At 43.4% G+C, this 18,741-nt stretch overlaps 3 protein-coding genes across 6 annotated transcripts; 2 read left to right on the top strand and 1 right to left on the bottom strand.

The window, feature by feature from the left end:
* The first annotated feature begins 20 nt into the window (after positions 1-20).
* On the top strand, positions 21-5,664 carry LOC143895155 (synaptic vesicle 2-related protein). Of its 2 annotated transcripts, XM_077402051.1 has the most exons (8): positions 21-1,168; positions 1,432-1,553; positions 2,105-2,343; positions 2,818-2,981; positions 3,061-3,302; positions 3,541-3,700; positions 3,836-3,951; positions 4,016-5,664. In XM_077402051.1, the coding sequence occupies exons 1-8, from the start codon at positions 1,008-1,010 to the stop codon at positions 4,072-4,074; spliced, it is 1,263 nt and encodes a 420-aa protein (XP_077258177.1). In that variant the 5' UTR covers positions 21-1,007; the 3' UTR covers positions 4,075-5,664. The 2 variants fall into 2 exon arrangements, with proteins under 2 accessions (XP_077258177.1, XP_077258176.1); XM_077402050.1 differs by lacking the exon at positions 21-1,168 and having other exon boundaries at positions 1,248-2,343; positions 2,812-2,981.
* LOC143895152 (uncharacterized) lies at positions 4,971-18,444 on the top strand. 3 transcript variants are annotated; one of them, XM_077402029.1, is made up of 13 exons: positions 4,971-7,437; positions 7,999-8,150; positions 8,849-9,124; positions 9,468-9,624; positions 11,948-12,267; positions 12,578-12,894; positions 13,430-13,653; positions 13,739-13,912; positions 14,169-14,718; positions 14,798-14,874; positions 15,053-15,138; positions 15,412-15,682; positions 15,804-18,444. In XM_077402029.1, exons 1-13 carry the CDS (start codon positions 6,378-6,380, stop codon positions 17,891-17,893), a joined length of 5,754 nt encoding a protein of 1,917 aa, XP_077258155.1. In that variant the 5' UTR covers positions 4,971-6,377; the 3' UTR covers positions 17,894-18,444. The 3 variants fall into 3 exon arrangements, with proteins under 3 accessions (XP_077258155.1, XP_077258154.1, XP_077258156.1); XM_077402028.1 differs by having other exon boundaries at positions 11,888-12,267; XM_077402030.1 differs by lacking the exon at positions 8,849-9,124 and having other exon boundaries at positions 11,888-12,267.
* Positions 9,632-11,881, bottom strand: LOC143895156 (uncharacterized). The gene is made up of 2 exons (XM_077402053.1): positions 11,169-11,881; positions 9,632-10,820 (listed from the first exon to the last, which is right to left on the bottom strand). The coding sequence occupies exons 1-2, from the start codon at positions 11,412-11,414 to the stop codon at positions 10,155-10,157; spliced, it is 912 nt and encodes a 303-aa protein (XP_077258179.1). The 5' UTR covers positions 11,415-11,881; the 3' UTR covers positions 9,632-10,154.
* Positions 18,445-18,741: the final 297 nt, after the last annotated feature.

Here is an 18,741-nt window from a genome sequence, read left to right as displayed (position 1 = left end):
ACTCGTGATAACGGGTTGTCACAAGTCGTCACGAGTATCGATTAAAAAATGCTGAGTGAGTTTAGCGGCACAAAAATCTCGATAAGAAAAAGCTCAAATGACTGGAATATTGCTATCGAAGTCCGTGCGAGGTTCAAGTTGTCAGAAATGCCGCCTTATTTTCAACGCGTTATAGCAGTTGTAACTGTCAATATTTTCCTTTATTAATCTTTGTGTCATAATTAGTAATTTAACATAAGGATTTCGACGAGAATTTTGAGCTGGCAAATTGCAAAAAACTTTATTTTACGTTTGATATTTGATTTAATAACCTCTTTGGCGAATTTTCTACGCTATTGCGATAAGATTGTCACATCACGTGGCATGAGTGACGATTGCGAGACTGCAATAACTGAAACAGGTAAGGACGAAAAATTGGACCAAATTATTTGCATTCTTCTGGGAAAATTGCTTATTATATTGTATCAATTATATATATCCGGACAGAAAAACCCAACCATAACGAGACGCGTTACATAACTGACGTTACACGATAATTATGATACTTACATCTGCATTTGAGAAATAAGTTTTTCTAATTAGGAAAATATCTAAAAATACTTAAAATTTGTAAATTTAATGCAGGATGGGGTATCTGGCATTATTTCACCGTCGCTTTATGCGGCTTACTGTCGCTTGCGGAAGCAAGCACTTCCCTGACTGTTCCTATCGTGGCACCGCTGATAGCGTGCGATTTAAAGCTCAATAGAGATCAAGCCACAATGCCTATCGCTACTTCTAGTTTCGGTACACGATTTAAAAACTGATATCTTAGTGAATTTCACACTAAAATGTTAAATTGGCAATTTAATCAGATTAAAATTAAATTATTCCATTGAATTAGTTATCCAATATAAATTTATATCTCTTTTCTCATTATACAAAAGCTAAATTATGTATTTTTAGTTGTGCGTTAAAACATATACCAGTTTCCTATGGTTTTTTAATCGCATTGATCACACTTAGGAATGGCAGTAGGTACGTTTCTGTTTGGAACTATATCAGACGTTGCAGGCCGTAGAAAATCTATCCCGATTACTATGTGCATCGTGTTTTTCGCCTCAGCTACTCTTTCCTTCGCCCAAGCTAATTTTTTGATAAACTTGTCGGTATTCATGTTAGGATTGGGGTAAGTTTCCAACCTTTTATAGCGAAATTTTATTAGCATATATATATATATATATATATGTTTATATTTGCAGTTTTTTATTTGTTTTTTTTTTAATCAAAAAGGGATATTTCTGCTTGCATTTTTGGTATGCAAAGAAGCGAAAAATATCGTAAAAACAATACATCAAAATGCAGATCATGCTTTCGTAGTTGCACATGACAGTGAATTTTATTAACATGCGGGTGATAATTGCGTCATTGACGCAAAGTTGATATTCGTAGAGTGGCCGGAAATAATATCGTTCTGAGAGTTTATCTCATCGAGTGCCTACCGATGAGAAAGAGAGGAACGTGTTTAGCTGTAATCGACATGTTCTGGGTGGTCGGCTATTTATCAGCCTTAGGTAATATCGAATGATTTTACAAAATAATTTCTCATGATTTAAGTTTATTACATTTATTTAATTTATTAAATTCCATGCTTTTTTTTGTGTGTGATCATTGATTATAATTTCAATTCCATTCATAATTTATTCTTTTTATTAAACAATTTATTTCTCTGAGATATCTACATTCCGAATGCGTTATAATGTAATTTTAACGAGTGTAAAAGATAAGCTCTGGACTGAACATTTACGTAAATTATTTTTATTTCATTTGACACATCTTTGTTTATTTAAAAAATAAGACGACTTTTAAAGATACTTTTATTTGTGCGCTTTTTACAATTCAACGTTAACGAAATGAAGAAAATGGAAGATTCAGTTGCAGACCGATTAAAAGAAGAGCCAATCCATATTTAATATTATCCAATTAACAACTGACAATGAGTTCAAAAAGATTATTGTTTAATATTTACAGAAAGATTTAAACTCTACTGAAATTTTCAGTTATTTTCTCGTCGAGAGAAACGTTACGTCGAAAAATTACAAAGAGATTCCTTTTGTTCGGAAAGGCATTTCCTGGTCCATGATGCCGTCCGTCATACGCATGCTGGACAAGGAATTCCGACCGAGTTCCTGGCGAGTACTCGTCATTATCTGCGGCACGCTGAGCTTGGTGATCGTCTGTACCTCGGGTCTCCTATTGCCAAGTCCTCGGTACTCGTTGCATCGTCAACGGCCGAGACAAGCGCTTGCGGTGCTCCAACAGATGTACGCCATCAATAATTCGAAGCACGCCGACACCTACCCGGTACGGCAATTCAATCCTCCCTCGAAGATCTCGTTATTTCCTAGAGAGAGACTAGCGACCGTTCCATTTCTAATCCTCGCCTGCTATCGCTCAAATCCTGAATGAACGATTCTATAAACTCGGTTTGTGGGAAGAGATAAAACAGGAGCACGGATAGCAAAACACACACACACACACACACAAATGTAGGATAATATTATATATAGATAGAAATAGGAAATTATATAGTTAAATCATATATAATTACAGAAAGATAATTTATTTATAACTAGATGAGGAATGAATGTCTTTAATAATTTATCATTTAATTATTTAATTTACATTCATATAATTATATCGTATATAATTATCATTCAATTTATCGCATCTAAATATTTATCTGAAATGAATATGTGTCTTTTGATATTTTTATATATTTTATTCTCTTTGGTGACTCTCTTTTATTTTCCCGGAATTGTTCTTTACCAGATCCAGATCAGGGATTTAGAAGGCTGCGTGCGTCCAGACGACGAAGATGAAAGTGGCATTATTCAAAGGTACTTCACGAAGACCTGCGAACGGATCCGCAGAATATACAAGCCTCCGTATAAGCGTGTGACACTGTGCGGAATGTCAGCGTGTCTTCTGCACTTGCCCGGGTAATAAAGGAGGTTCCCTCGTGAGCTATTTGTCTCTTGCACTCCGATCGCAAGGAGAATCACGAGAACGATGTTTAAGATTCGCTTGGCTCGCTCTGTGGAACACGCACGTTCTCCAGGAAACGGAGAAGGACTACGTCGTAAGCGGGAACGGCACGTGTAACGTCGACGTCCGGAGCATTGCTTTGGACTTTTTGCGAAGCTGCGACGAGGTGAACGAGACACGTTTCGAGCTGCTGTCCCTGGTGTCGTTAGGCTACGTGCTGGGAGAGACGTTGCTCATCGTTGGAATCGACGTCGTTGGCAGAAGGCCGTGTTTAAGTAAACATCTAAACTTCTAAACGACCGTCAAAGATTGCCGTCGCAATTAAAAGAGCGTCCGACCCCGAAATGCACTGTTCAATTGGATTTCAAAACTTTGTGTTCTTTTTACGTTTTCTAAAATTCACAATTCCTAAATTATCAGAGTTGACTTGAAATCTTTTTAATATAATCGTGAAGATAGACTACGTTATTATATTTAGCGTAAAAGGATCTCCTCTTCTTTGATTGCCTTCAGTATTTTCGGGACTGGCGGGTGGCGTTGCCTCGCTCATGCTTATTTTTCGATTGCACCACGCGATTCGTGTAATTCTGTCGTCGATTTTCCTGGCCGCTTACGCTATCGGATGCACGACGACGTGGGTTTTGCTGCTGGAAAATTATCCCACCGCTCTGAGGTAGGTCGCGCAAAAACGGAACGTTCCGCGGCACGTTCCGGCTAATCTTAGACCATCAGACGCGTTTTCGGGAATCAAATGTTTGCGGACGCGCGGTAGTAATAAAATTCGTATAGCTTCTGGTATCGGTTCCAGAGGCACGGTAATGGGTCTGACGAGGATGCTTCCCCACTTGACGGTTTTCGCGTTGCAGCTCTTCCTGAGGACGACCTGCCTGCTAAGTATAATCGTCGCGTCGGCCAGCTTGATGGGTACGAAGAAGCGATTCGTTGTGTTTATATGATTTTGATGTACTAAATGTCGAATATCTCGCAGGTGCGGCGATTGTGATGCTACTAGTGCCCGATTTAACCAGATTACCGATGAAGGAATAGTTCGTGTATTACGTATGTATATTGTATATAAGGGAAGATACTTTCTGGAGAACCGCGACTGTATTTTTCTCAAATAAAATTTCACTTTACGCGCACACTTCGCCAAGGTCCATCAGCGTTGAACAATTTGTTAAATTTATTAAATTGCACAAAAAGAAGTGTCAAATAAATACTTACATACTTGCATATATGCAACAAACTCGAAATGAGATTATATTGCATTAAACGAAGAAAACTTGCTTGTGAATGAAGTCATTTATAGTTAACGGATTTTTATTCAGTTCAACCAAGAAAAAAAGTTGAAATTTTTATAAAAGGATTACAGATTGTTGCGTATACAAGTACTTATATACAAGTATATAAGTTTTGATTTGACGCTTCTTTTCTTCTGTTATCTAACTAACGATAAGGTATAACTTAAAACATCAGCATAATATCCCGCTAGGCCAAGCCTCGTACGAAATCTTATATTCTACATTTTCCTAATGGACCCGAAATTCTTAGAAAGGGTTCTCTAACGCGCGATAGCGAAAGTAGCACGGCGAGCCTTTATGATCGGTAGCGTCATTCCGCGCTCGCGGCGCTTATAAATAAGGACCGTACGGTCGCGTCTTCCCGCCGCCGCCGCCGCCTTCCCGTCTATTTTCGACGACGGGAACAGGAAGAGCGCTCTCGCACGCGAGCAGTCGCGCATGCCCGCCTACCGACGCGAAGACTCCCGTCTCGGCGTCGCGACGCCTTTGCAACTCGTGCGTGTACTCGACACACACACACACACGCACGCATCCGCCGTAAATACGTACGGCCGATGCTCGTCACCGAAAATAATTCGGCGCGCTATCGGCCGAAGTCTCGAAACGCGCGGCGTCCGACGTGCTTCTCGCTCTCGCCAGCGAAGAGGCGACCTCGCGAGGTCGCGCGACCGGATTCCCGTCGTTTCGGAGGACGTCGCGAGGGCGAAACGATCGAGAGTGCGCCGAGAATGCGAATCTACGATTTCAATTTCGGCGATTGAATATATAAAAAAAAAAAAAAAAGAAGAAAGGAAGACGTTCTCGCGTGGACGTAATTGCGACCGATTAATCGAAACGCTTCATCAAGACTTCACAAGTCTTTCGATACCATGGTAACAATGGTGTACGTGGGTGGTGAAAAGTAATATATTCCCAATTTGTATCAACTATATATTTTGAAAGACAGACTCTATGATGGAATGAATTTTGAGAGTAAAAATTCAAAACGGGGGTGTAACACCACTCTCTTCACCCGGATAGAGCGACGTGGAAGAAATCGGGCGGATCGTAACAAAGGAATCGTGCTCCGCGTAAAACAAAGATGTGCTTCTTTGATCTATATAAATAGATACTTAAATCGGCGATTTAATATTGTCGCAGCTAACGTTATACGCCATATGAGTGAGATCTAATAAACTTTTTTAATTCATCGAGCCAAAAACATCACGTTCGATTGGACAAAAAAAGAGACGGGTGAAGAAACTGGATGAAGCAATCATATATGAACACTATGGAAAGCGTAAATCGTGGTGGAGAGTCTCAGTGCCGAATAAATAAAGAAAGGAATTGATGTTTCTACTTTGTGATATATTTTTGTGCTTCTCCGGTTCTTACGGTAAGGAGGAAAAGCGCGGCGTTAGTGCATTTGAAATCCATTACCGCGCGTTCGCTTCCCATAATATTTAGACGATCGGATGTTTACGAGAGGAATCAACACTTCGCTCGTACCATCAATTTATAGATCGCATTTCCGTCTACCGGAGCGTACAGAAACAAATCTGACAAAGAACATTTATTATGGTACAAAACATTTGGACAAAGCTATTCGGATTTCTCGGAGTAAACCGGAGTAAACGAAATATACGAGTGGCGTAAAAGAATACGCAATAAAATTCTTTTAATAAAAACCGCTTGATACGCATAATAATGACGAAATAGAAAAAAAAACAGCCCTTATTGTCGCTTAACAAGATACAAATATTCCGATATTACAGATTTCTTTTTACTCTGAAACAACAAAATATATAATAAAATAATATTACCTAACGTTAAAATTGAAATAAATATTTAGAATCCGAGAAGATTTCTGATACAAATCCAAGTTACTCGAATTTTATGGGACGTGTAACCGCACGTGACGACACGTTACGGCACTGTTTCGGCAAAACCACTAAAACCACATAAAAGATGACAACGTCGTTAAATTCCCATAATTGTCGTTCGTTAAATATTGCCCGTCACGTTCCGCGGAGTATCTAGATCTCGCATCCTCGCTCCGCGATCCATCCGATGGCGAAAGATAATGCCCGGCCGGCCGAGGAATCCGGCGCGTTCGAAGCCGAGAGGAAGCTCGACAGGTCGGGCTGCCCGAGCCGTTCGCGAGATCAAAGAGGAGCTGCCAGGGTCAAGGACAAGCCCGAGGAGGGTCGACTTCCGACCCCGCCTCCGGATCCGCAGTGCTCGCCGGTCGCGCTCGCGCGGGATTACCGCTCGGGGATGACGTCCCGCGGAGGGCCCGGCGAGGAGGAAGAGGAGGATCTCGCGGTTTATCTCGGCGAGCTGGGCGCGTCGCCGTTCGAGGGTCACTCGTTCGACTACGACACCATGCCGAACTCGACGACCTCGGCGATGGGGGGTGACACGATCCCCTACACCGAGGAGGCGTTCGAGCACCTGGACCGGCTGTGCGCGCTGACGGAGCAGATCCTGGAGCTGCGGATGCGCAGCTCCGAGTATTTCCGGCGCGTGCGGGGTCTGGAGCGCGCGAAGGTACAGCTGAACGCGAATCGTCGGCTGGAGATCGCTCTGGCGAACGGCGAGGAGCTGCATCACGACTTCGCCGACGAGGACACCGGTTTCGCGGAGTCGCTGCTGGACGCGATGCTGTCGAACTGCCGGGACGCCGCGTCCTCGACGCCACGGAGGAGCGAGCGCTCGAGCGTGCGGTCGTCCGCGTCGTCGAGACAGCGGAGCCGATCGCTCGTGCCGATCGAGCAGAATCTCGGATCGCGCCTGGTCGAGCGGACGTGCGAGGCGGACAAACGTGGGGCGAGGAACGCGGGTCGCAACGGCGGCCCGAAGGTCAGCAAGTGGACCAGGGTGAAGGCGGCCTTCAAATGGGAGCGTGCGTGCACGAACGATCTCGCGGACATCGCGGAATCGGACGCACCACCGGCGACCACGTCGCCGACGCCGACAACGAAGTATCTGCGAATCCCGGACGCAACCACCGCCGGAAGCTGGAGCACCGGATCGGCGCTGTCGCCTTGCACCAGCGAAGTCTCCAGCCCATCCACGCCGATCGGCCGAGTATCGTCCGCGTCGTCGTCCAACGACGACGTGTTCGACGGTGAGAACATGAATCTACTGTTTTCATAATGCAGTCCCAAAGTGGACGCTGCATTATACATTCATTAATTCAAAAGCAAATTGGTCTAGGACAGAAATTTCGAGACTAATATCGGAGTCGTTTTAAAATTAAGGGTGTTTACGGACCAAATTTCAAAATTGATAATTATAAAAGATTCTGATTAGCCATAAGTAGATTCTTTCTTAATGGAAAATTACCAAAATATTTAATATTAAAAAGATTGTAAATGGATAATTATATAAAAGTTTTTTAGCCGTAAGCAGATTTCTTCTTAATAAAAAAATTATCAAGATACTTAATATTAAAAGAGCAAACTCTTGATCTTAAATTTGATAATAAATATGCTTGATTATTAATATGCTGAAAATTTGATGCAACAACGATACGACATACTTGTATCTTTACAATATTGCAAAATTACAAAGTACTACACAAAACTACCTCTCTATACGTTTACAATAATTGGTAAATTTGAGTCTTGTGGAGTACGAAAAATTATGCATAAGAAAAAATTATGCTAATAATAATACATCCTTTTAGATTCGCGCAAAAATATCGTCAACTATCCAGATCGACATTCGCCTCTCGTGAAGGACGATAAGAAAAGGGACGATCCAGATCGGTACGGTCGATCGCTGGATCGTGACACGCCCATTACCGAGAGCGCCGATTCCATAGAATCTCATAGTGAGGTAACGCCAACATGGGGGAAATCCCACAATTTAATTAATGCTGCAATTAAATTACGGGAAATCTGGTAATTCTACGCGCGCAACGTGTCCGCAATTGCCCAACGTCGACGGTAATTCGCGAAAGCAGCAGTTCGATAAGAACGTCTCGCGAAATTCCTTTTCCGCGACACGAGTGGCGGTGTACATACAAGTGCCGACTTAAAAATATCCACGGCAACATGCGCGCGTGCCGCGCACGACCGCGCCCGTTGAATTTCTTTGATCAACGTGTCGCGGGCGTATCCGTTAACGGACAGATGGTTCCAGCATTCTGACAATGAGACAGATCTCTTCCAGGCAGTCTTTAAATCGCGCTCGTACATTTGTAACTGAGTTTTACCGTTGTTAACAATTATCTCGATATCTATAAATTAGAGCGAATCCCCGATTCTCCGATTTTGGAATTGAAGAAATGCGGATTCCATGTCCCATGTTTAAGGGTGTAATTTGTTTCTTCTTCTTCCACAGAATGTTTTGGATTGTTTTGTATTCATGATATTAATTTACTCATGACGTATATTACATGTATTAATAAACGGGCATTATTTGTTATTGATATTACCGTGGAGTTCATAAATGTATTCTATTTTTGTTTAAAAGAAGAAGATAGAAATCTTAATTTTATTATCGCGTAAAATTGTTTGCGTTCTCTCAATTAGGCTAATCGCGGTAAACCACTGATTCGCGTTATACCGGAATCGGACGCGACGATGCACGCTGCAAGCGGAAGCGGGAAAGATCCTGAAGTGTCGGCGAAGAGACCGACGCCGACTCTGACGATCACGATACCGTCGAACGAGGAGGAGATCAGAAGTTTGTCCTCCCCGGAATCGATGTCCCCTCTGCCGTCGAGCGCGCAGGATTCCGGCGGGAGCTCGCCGCAACGTCCCAGGATGCGGCCGGACATTTTAAGCCTGAGGGAATTCAAACGGCAGGTTGGACGAGTGATTCGCACAAATTTCTGGCGTTCGCGATATTTTCCTGTATCTTCATATTTGCTTTCGTCACCGTTAAATATAGACTTTAATCGTCAAGTCGAGAGAAAGCCCACTCCCCCTATGACGTTCGCCGTAACTGAAACGAAGTTTCTTTCTTTCCGTCTTTAACGCGCGTTTGGGGATGCATTGCTGCGGGATTTGGACCGAAACGCGCCTTCCGTATATTCGTCTACCAAGAAATAAATGAGGCCGTAAATAACGCGAATTCCGCGGCGATGCTTTCTCTTGCCAAACGGTTGTCACGTCGCCGTGACACGCAGAATCTGATGTTTACTTCCAGTATTCGACGATCGAGGAAGCGGTAACGCCCGCGCCAAAGATACAGCAGCAAGATTCGAAATGGAACAAGGTCAGACGCGCCTTTCTGACAAACGCCACCTTCAGCGTTCCTCCGAGCCCGATTAGAGTGGTCGCGGCGCAATCGTTCGCTAACGATGGTAAGAGTTTATTAAACAGTACGAGCTTGCCAGAGAGAAAATTGCTAGACCGAATTCTGCGAATTCTGAATTAACATTAGTAACTGTGTTAATTGCGATGAAGCTACTAATGCAAGATATCTATAATATAATCTATCAATTAAATTTTTAATTAAATCTTTAAAAAAGCCTGAGTAAATTTTCGATCTCTTTTAGAATCTCGTCTTCACATCCAGTAGTTTTACTACCAATTCTCCGCGAAGTCTTTTACACTTCTCTGCCATAAATCTTCATTCAAAAGAAACATTATGTACGTATATCCAAACACAAAGGCACGCGATAGGTAAACGATTCTGTTACGCATTTATTTCTGAAGTTCGAAACAGCGGGGGGGGGGTCGAGTTCTCCGAATTATCCGCAATTTTAAGATCGTTTGATCAATGAAATAATTAATTAGAGATAACTTTTTCGTTTCTATATTATTTTGATTTTCGTTACATTTCTCGAGTTTGTTTAACAGCTCGCTCACGCTGTTTGCTTATTTCCGAGTTTTATCTTTTTTTCTGCCACTTGCCCGACTTTCTCAGCTGGACGATACATTTCTCCAGGTATCTCGAGAAATCGGCTGTTTTTTTACGGTTTATCTCTATCGCTTCCCGCGCCATCATCTCGTGCGCTCTCAGGACCGTCTCGCGAAACTTGCCGATCTCCTCGAACTTGCGACGCGCTTCCTCGTTCATCCGATCGAGAATCCTCGTCGCTTCGTCCGACTGTTCCTTCGTGCATTTCGCGAAATCGAGAAGAACATCATATTTACGGCATGCAACGAGATTTCTCTCCGCGCTCTCGACGGAGGTCGACACGTCGCTTCGCAATCTATTCAGCATAAATGCTATGCGCTTCACATTCGGCTCGATCGCTCGTTCTAGAGCGTCGAAAGATCGTCTTATCTCGTCGTTGAGCATCAACGTCTCCTTTCGCATCCAGCTGCCGTAAGAAACGTCCAGCTTGATCAGTTCATCCAGCCTCCTTGTCGTCTTCTTGAGGAGATTCTCCAATTGAGTTGCACGAGCAGCCTTACTGCTATCCAAACGACTCTTCACATCGTTTGCAATCAATTGCGATTCATCCTCCACGAATTTTACCAGATTTTTAATGTTGAGCTTTAGGGATTGTCGCGCCTTTATATAATCGTCACCGGCTGTAATTGCTTTGCACTGAAATTTATTACGCTTTATGAAATTACATTAATAAATAATAATATTGTCATATTATGTTACATATTTTTTGAGAAGATATCTTTAGAAGCAACGAGATTCTATTTTTATAAAGCAATTTTTATTAAATAATCAGATACTCGCGTTACGGGCTTTTAATTCTTATAATATCAATAATTTGATTTTTATTCATAAAACACAATTACTTTATATAAATTATTGAGAAATCTACTTTAAACGCATAACATTTTCAAAATTTGTATTTAACCTATTTGCGTGCTTTTTTATTAAAAAATTTTTAGGGGTTGGATTAAAAACAAGGTGAAGAGTAAGTAACTTGCGACTTACTTTAGGCTTAGGCTTGGAAAACAACTTCTTACAGCAGAGTTGTGCGAGAGATGGTTTTGGACATCGTTCAAGTTTCTTTCGGTACTGTTCGGGGGTTAAACGAATTTCGTTTTCCGGCCACTCGATAAACTTGCCATTTCGTGTCACTTTCTTACTGAAGTGAAGGACGGGCAATGAAGTTTTCGCAACATTATTCAGAATTTGACAGCACACTTGAAAATTTTTTGGCAACATACCCAATCGCATAAGTGTCACATGTTGCTCTTGTCAAAACGAAATAAAAAATCGTGAATATGCGTGACAAACAAAAGACATCGGTTTGGTTAAAAAGAAATATTAAAGTGTCAATTCTCAAAAATACACATTAAATATTATACATAAGAATAAAAGATTCTTGAGAACGTTAATATTTTTATGAACAATTTATTGTACTTATCGCTTAATATACTCTGTGTTGCTACTATTGCTATTAAACGCACCTCGCGAGAATAGCTTGAATTTAATGTACGGATTTATGAATGTATATATACGTCGCGCTGTATCTTTTTGGTTCAATGCCAGTCATCAAGTTTCTATAAACCCTTCTATTTCTAGCTTTAAGTGCCCACGCTTGAGAAACACGACAAATCCCGCAAAAATCCCGAAGGTCTCTTAACCGTTTTGCATGCTTACTACTGCGCTTCTCGTCGCCGCATAAAATGTCTTCGTTGTAAACGCAGATACGCGCCGAGCTCGCAGCTGTAGCGAAAGCGTCGAGGATCTCGGTAAAACCGTTGCAGGTACCAATAACAACGGCAATTACTATCGGGAAGCGCGCAGGGATTATCAGGCGCTGCGGGAGAAGTTCGGCGCCGAGTTCCAGCGGAAGCTGATCGAGTGGGAGCGGCTGAAGGGGCCAGCGCAGAACGCTCGCAACGGCCTGCCGTTGAACGAGGAACGGCTCGCGCCCGAGTTTAGGAAGAAGCTGCAGGACTGGAAGCGAGCGAAGAAAGGTCGTCGGTCTGCCGCGGCCATCGAGCAGCAGCGCGTTAGCCGTCGACGGTTGACCGACTGGCAGCTCTGGCGCTCCTCCTCGAAACCCGAGCCCAGATGTTACGGTGTACGTTTGATCTCGCGAGCAATCGCGCGAAAAGTAACAAGTATCTCGGGGAAAAAAAGGGCCGGATTAAAGCTTGTAATTATTTATTGTAAAGTTTGGGACGACTTGGAACTTGGATTCAAATCGCAAAGTCTTTTATTACGATTAGTTCTTCTAGACTTTTAGAGTAAGATCTAAGATCAGGGACCACTTCTGAAACTTCGCGCAACTATAAGAGATCTTTTTCGTGTAGCGATCGATACGATATCTATGCCTATTCTTTGATTAGCAACATTTCTGACTGGTTCTTTGGACATGTTTTGCACGACAGAAAAATCAGAACTCGACCGGCTCGCGCGGAAGCTGCGCGAGTATCGGCAGCGCGGGAAGCTTCGGCAGCGACGGGAAGCAGCATCTCTGCGAGGATTTCATCAAAAGGATGGAGACGTGGAGGAGGATGAGCGAGGCCGCGTGTCGAAGCAGCGAGAGACCGAAGTCACCGACGACGAGTCGTGTTGCGTCTGACATCGACGAAACGGAGTTTCTCGCTCTGGAAAAGCTGCTACCGCTGTTCGGGCAGAGAACCAGGAAGGAGCTTCGAGAGAGTGACGCGAGACAGCTGAACGATTGCTTCGATGGCGATTCAAGGTATAAAAATTCGAGCGATGTAAGAAATATCTGAGAGATATTGCGCTTTAATTAGTATAAAATGTTTATCTCACCTACGCGCGATGCAACACGGCTCTCTGCGTTGCGGTTAATCACTATTAAATGCAACTTGCAAGAATAGCTTTAATTTAATTTACAGATTCGCGGGCGTACTTTGCTCTATCTTTTTTAAATCACTGTCCTCTGTACGCTATAGAAAAAAGATCTACTTTATTTCGTTTCTGAATGCTGCGACCAATTTCTGACTTAAAACTTTTGATTTAAAAAAATATATAGTTTCACAATATATAAGTTTGCAAACTAAAGCAGAAAAATAAGGCCAGAAAAAGCTTCTATAAATTTTATTATGTGTCAAAACAAAGGAAAGTTCAATTTTCTTGTGGTAAAAGACATAATTTTTAGATTTAGAAAAAATATATTATAGATCTCTTTTTGCGACTGCAATATTTTTATGAAATATAAAGTAATAGAAACTGATTGAACTCCACGAATTATTATTTTTAATTGATTCAAGATTCATGGCTACATCTCGAGGGGTAAACTGCGGCAACGAAGTGTTGATTCGCACCTCCGTCGGCTCTTACCGTTTCGAGGGTATATCTCGAGAATTTACGAGGAAGCTGTACGACTGGGAGAAGTACCGCGGGATATCACCGAGATCCTCCACGTTCCGCCTCTTGGGCCCGGGCTACACGCCGTTCGCGCAAGATTCGGACGGAGTTACGTTGGAAGAACCAAGTACGACGCGTAATATTGAGTAATTTTGCGAGGCTTGATGTTCTGAAGTAATAGCTGCTAAAATATTGTTATTCCGTAATTGCAGGCAAGAATCATGCATTCCACTGGACCCTGAAGAGATCTAAGTCCGACGGAAGCGTCTTCGAAGGCAGCCTTCGTGACGAATCGATCGCGCTACGTCGCTCCGCGAGTCTTCAATCTCTCACTTCTGCAGACAAGCTCGAAGACGACACTCGGATGGGCGTCTTACCGGTCTCTAGTACGTACGCTGTTCTACTAATGATCTTTCCAAAACGTTCTTAACATTTTTAACATTCTCAAACAATCTTACATTTGTACACAAAAATTCTGAATTTATATTCTTAATTGTTTTACACATGGTTTCACACCTAATTATATAAATATCTCAGTTTTGCTTATTTACGTTTGATTTGTCTAATTGTAAGTTATACCTGCTGGTCACATCTCATTTTCTCTCAATTACTAATAGTAATAATTATTGCATTTATTTGCAGATAACTCACAGGGGATGAAAGATCCGGAGGACGCAATGGTAGAGGACTCCGAGCCAGAGGCGATGATTGTCGACATCGAGGACGTTATCGAGGAGACCGCCAGCCCTTTGGCAGGAGTGCAACCCCATCAAACGCCAGTGTACTGTGTCGCGGCCAGCGAAACCACCAGCATTGCCGTTCCTCTTGGCACAGTCACATCGAGCCACGAGCCCTCGCCGGTGTTTCTGATCAAGGCCGAGGAGGACGAGGCCTGCGAACGATGGAACACCGGCGGGAAAATCGGTCCGCAGGCTTGCTCGAGCGAGAACAGTCCGAGTCCGGATTACTTTCCGGTGTCCGAGGACTGGCACGGAAAAACGACGTCTTTGGACGAGGACAAGTCGAGCTGGGAGCCGAGCTGGTGCAAGGAAAGCAAGGAGGACGACGACTCGACGGGATGGACCGAGAAAAAGCGGCGCTCGATCCCGGATTCCGGCGATTCCGTTAAGTCCGACTGTTCAATCGGATGGAATCGAGACACTTGGGACGAATCGGGCGATGAAGCAAACAGGTAAATCTACGAGTCGTTTCCTCGACAAGTTATCGCTCTTTGACAATCGTGTAAAAAAATCGGTGATGTATGTTCTCAGAGATTCGCTGAGACTCGAATTGCCCTCTACGCCGACTTGCGAGAGTAAAAATGATAAAAGAAAGCAAGACTTTCTCGGTAAGACATCCCAAATACTATTTTTTTTTTTCGATTTACCAAGTTGAAGTCTTTAACAGTTAATTACGTCGTTTCATTTCGCGATGTTTTCTAAGTTTGTCAACTTCCCGTAAACTGCGCACCTTGGAAGGAAAGCAAAGATATATTACTCTCCTTATTTTCCGATATTCTATTTCAGAAAGTGACAACGCGCGCGTCGAATCTACGCGCTTTGCGAAGAGTCTCGAAACCTCATCGACGGCTTCGAATGCGGGAGAACTTACGGTACATTTAAAACTAAAGTTCAATCTTACTTTAATCTTACTTTAATGTATTAATTTTTCGCACGTTGCCATTTATCTAACTATAATATTTTTCGCGCGAAGCATGAATGCACAATAAAAGAACGAATCGTCCATTCTACGGGTAAGACTTGCTTATCCCGCTCGTCAAAATTCGCAAGACCGATCGAGTCACTGCGCCCGAGGCTCGAACTTTTTGGAAAAATAAGTTTTTATCATAACGCAATTGAAATTAGAGTCCTGTCGGTACAACCAGGACCCACCGCTCACGTGCAAGGGGCTGGACGAGACGCGCAAGGATGAGACGTGTGAGGAGACGATCGAGAGTCTAGCGGATGAATTATCGAATAACGAACGGACGAGTGAGGCAAAGAATCTCCAAGATGACGAAAACGACGAGAAGGCCGAACGAGGAGAGATAATTTTCGACGCGGATTTTTGCGCTTATCAATCAACAAAAACGGTCCCATCGTCGGACTCTCGCGATTCCAAGGGAATCTCATCGAAATTGTCAAATTTAAATTCAGGTAAGTCCATATTCTTCTTAATTTTACAACTTTTATTATTTTATTTGTTTGCCTTAATTACCGTTACTTTATATCTTTTTTTCTTTACAAGAATCTCATTATGTTAATTCTTCTGTCGCAGAGAATAAAAAGGATACATTGGAATATCGCGTTGATGGCGAAAACGAGGCTTCAGCACATTACGAGAGTTGCGGGTCACCCGAGTTGGAGACCGATGCGGATCGGCATTACGAAATTCTTACGTTCAAAAACGAGATGTGCGGCGATACGATGGATAATCGTCTGTACGAGCCGGTCGACTATCACGAAATTTGCAGCTCCTACGACAACCGAAGCAACTGTGTAAAAGAGATTTCTTCGTTACCGAAAATGAAAAAGTCAAATCTGGAAAATCCGAGAGGTCTTTTTGCCAATTCCACCATTCAGACTGTTCCTATAACCGTCGCCAGGGACGACAAAACACGCTGTTTAGAAAGAATTCTTATCAACGAGGAGACTTTAAATAAGATAATTGTCCCCACGGCGTGTACGGAAAGCGGGACGAAATCCGCGGAGAAAATTCGAGATCGTTTCTCAAGCCTGGACGAGACCGCGGCCGTCAATAATAGCGTATCTAAAAAAATGACACGCGATCATCAAGTCGAGGGTGTTAAGAAAAATTCTTCCACCAAAAACGTCTTCGTGAAGACGAAGCGCATGATCTTCGGCCCGTTTCGTCGATCAGAGGATCGACCGTCCTCGAGAAAGCAGAGCGACAGCTCCGTCGACGGTCGATCTTCCGACCGACGTTCGTCGAAATCCAAGAGCAAATCGAGATCGGCGTCGCCGAAATCGTGCCGACAGGACGCTCTCCTGCGAGTCTCGTTGTCGCTGCCGTGGCCTCTGCGCTCCACGTCGAAGGAGAACGAGGTTTCCTTCCAAGCTGAGTCCAGGAGAAGCTCAGGAAGCAAGGTGGAAGACGCAACAACGACCCCGGTGAAAAATTCACCGTACGAAGAGAATAACGTGAAAAATAAAAGACTAAACAAACAATTAAGTAACGAAGAGCCACCATTCATTGATGTGGAATATATTATAGATGAAGAAAAAATTCGTCAATCAGACACAGAGTTTGCGACCGCTCCCTTGAACGTGTGCTCGATCGAGACAACTTCTGCACGAATTTCTGAGCATCTAGAGAAATCAAAGATAACCGAGTGGGGTCAAAGCGCGCGCCGAATACGAGGCGAACTCAAATGCAGTCAGACACAGGACGATGGAGAACGCAATATCAAGTGGAGTCAAGTGCAATTCGAAGGAAGAGGCGACAGGGAAAGAAACCACAGTCAAAAGCGCGAAGAAAGATGGCAAGAGGTCAAATTCGATCGGAAACAGAGCGAGGCGAAGCAGCAAGACGAGAATCACGCGAGATGCGACGCGGTACCGTCGGACTTGATGCACAAGCTCAGGATACTCTCGGACGCCGCGGCGAAAAGAGAAGGGCGAACGACGACGGCGGAATCCTCCGTGGTCAGCAGCTTAGAATCGCGTTCCTCTAGAATACGGCGCGCCAAGGAGAGCTTCCTGTCACGGCGGGGCGGTCCTTTCTGTCGCTCCGTGATAGACGTTGCCGCCAACCCCGAAGATCCTTGGCGACGGACGTTGACGACTCAGTTATCGATGCCCGCGGAAATGTCGGGATCGAACGGAATCATGGAAACTGCTTCGAAGACGGAAGAACCGGAAGATGTGAGAAACCGAACGGAAACAACGACGTTGACCGCGGAAAACGAAACCGTCTCTCTGGGCGAGGACAAGGTCGACGCGCGCCAAGTAGGAGATCGCACGATCGACGTCGCCGTTCGATCGGATTCCCTGGTGAAATCGGCGAGCGCCGGCATGATCAACGTGGATCCCGATACGTTCGATCGGCTGGTCACGACCGATCGCGGGTGCGAGTCTCTGCCGAGGGTGATCGCGAAGCGCCGCGATTCCTCGAGCCCGTTGGCGAAGATCGTCGGGAAACTGAAGCTATCGCGATTGATTCGCACCCGGAACGTCGATGGCGGTAATATGAGCACGATCTCGACGTTGTGCAGGCAGAGTCTGTTGATCGATATGCGAAATCGACGACGTAACGGGCGGGAGATCGAGAATGATCTGGCCGAGGATGCGACAGATGACACCGATGACGATCATTTGGATGAATCTTCTAAAACGGTTCAGAAATGAATCTGTTCGCTAATCGAGGGTTATTTATGTAATATTCCAGGTGTCTATGAGATTTTTTTAAAACCTGTTTCTTAAGCTTACTTCGTCTTATAATAATGAAAGGATATTCATCTTCAGTAATAGAATAGCCTACCAGCGAATTAAAAAGTAGCATGTAATTAAATAGCGTGTCTTAAGAGCTGTATTTGTCAATTAAATCATGCTTAAACGATAATAGAAACAACGGTACGTTTAATTTTAATGCGTACTACCGATGTTAATCAACTTGCGAAGGTAAAATGCAAATAGCACACGTTAAACCGTCGCTCAGTTTCGCGCTCTTATTTTATTTCCAAATTCTTCCACCAATTAGAGAGATGTTAACGTTTAGGTAATTTTTTTATTAACTAGAACGTTGTGAAGCACTAATGATATTAAATTAAGAGCACTTTACGCGAATTAAGCTTCTTGGGAATTAATAAGTAACAAAACAGTTTTTATATTCGTAATAGTTGCTTATAACAAAATACTTAATTGTTGAAGTTAAAATAAAGGACGAGCATAAAACAAGATTGATGCGATTTCACCGTTTAATTTTGTAACATAGAGTATTTCTTATCAGTTCCTTTCTTACAATCTCTTGTTAATATCACTCGTGTGAAATGTCTCAAGAATCTTACGACTTACGAGTGAGTTCGTATAACTTTCAGAAAAAAGATTGCGATTCCGATGATTAAATTACGCAAAGTCGTGCTTTTTTTCTAAACAATGCTGCAATGCTTGCACAAACACGGTCTCCCCGCCTCATTTTTCCCGCAACGAATAATAAACACAATGAGACGACGACGGTTACGGGTCCGACCGGTGTT

Source organism: Temnothorax americanus, unplaced genomic scaffold (genome assembly GCF_048541705.1).
Source record: "Temnothorax americanus isolate GAGA-0224 unplaced genomic scaffold, ASM4854170v1 Scaffold15, whole genome shotgun sequence".
Classification (NCBI taxonomy): domain Eukaryota; kingdom Metazoa; phylum Arthropoda; class Insecta; order Hymenoptera; family Formicidae; genus Temnothorax; species Temnothorax americanus.
This window is presented reverse-complemented; position numbering and strand designations above follow the sequence as displayed.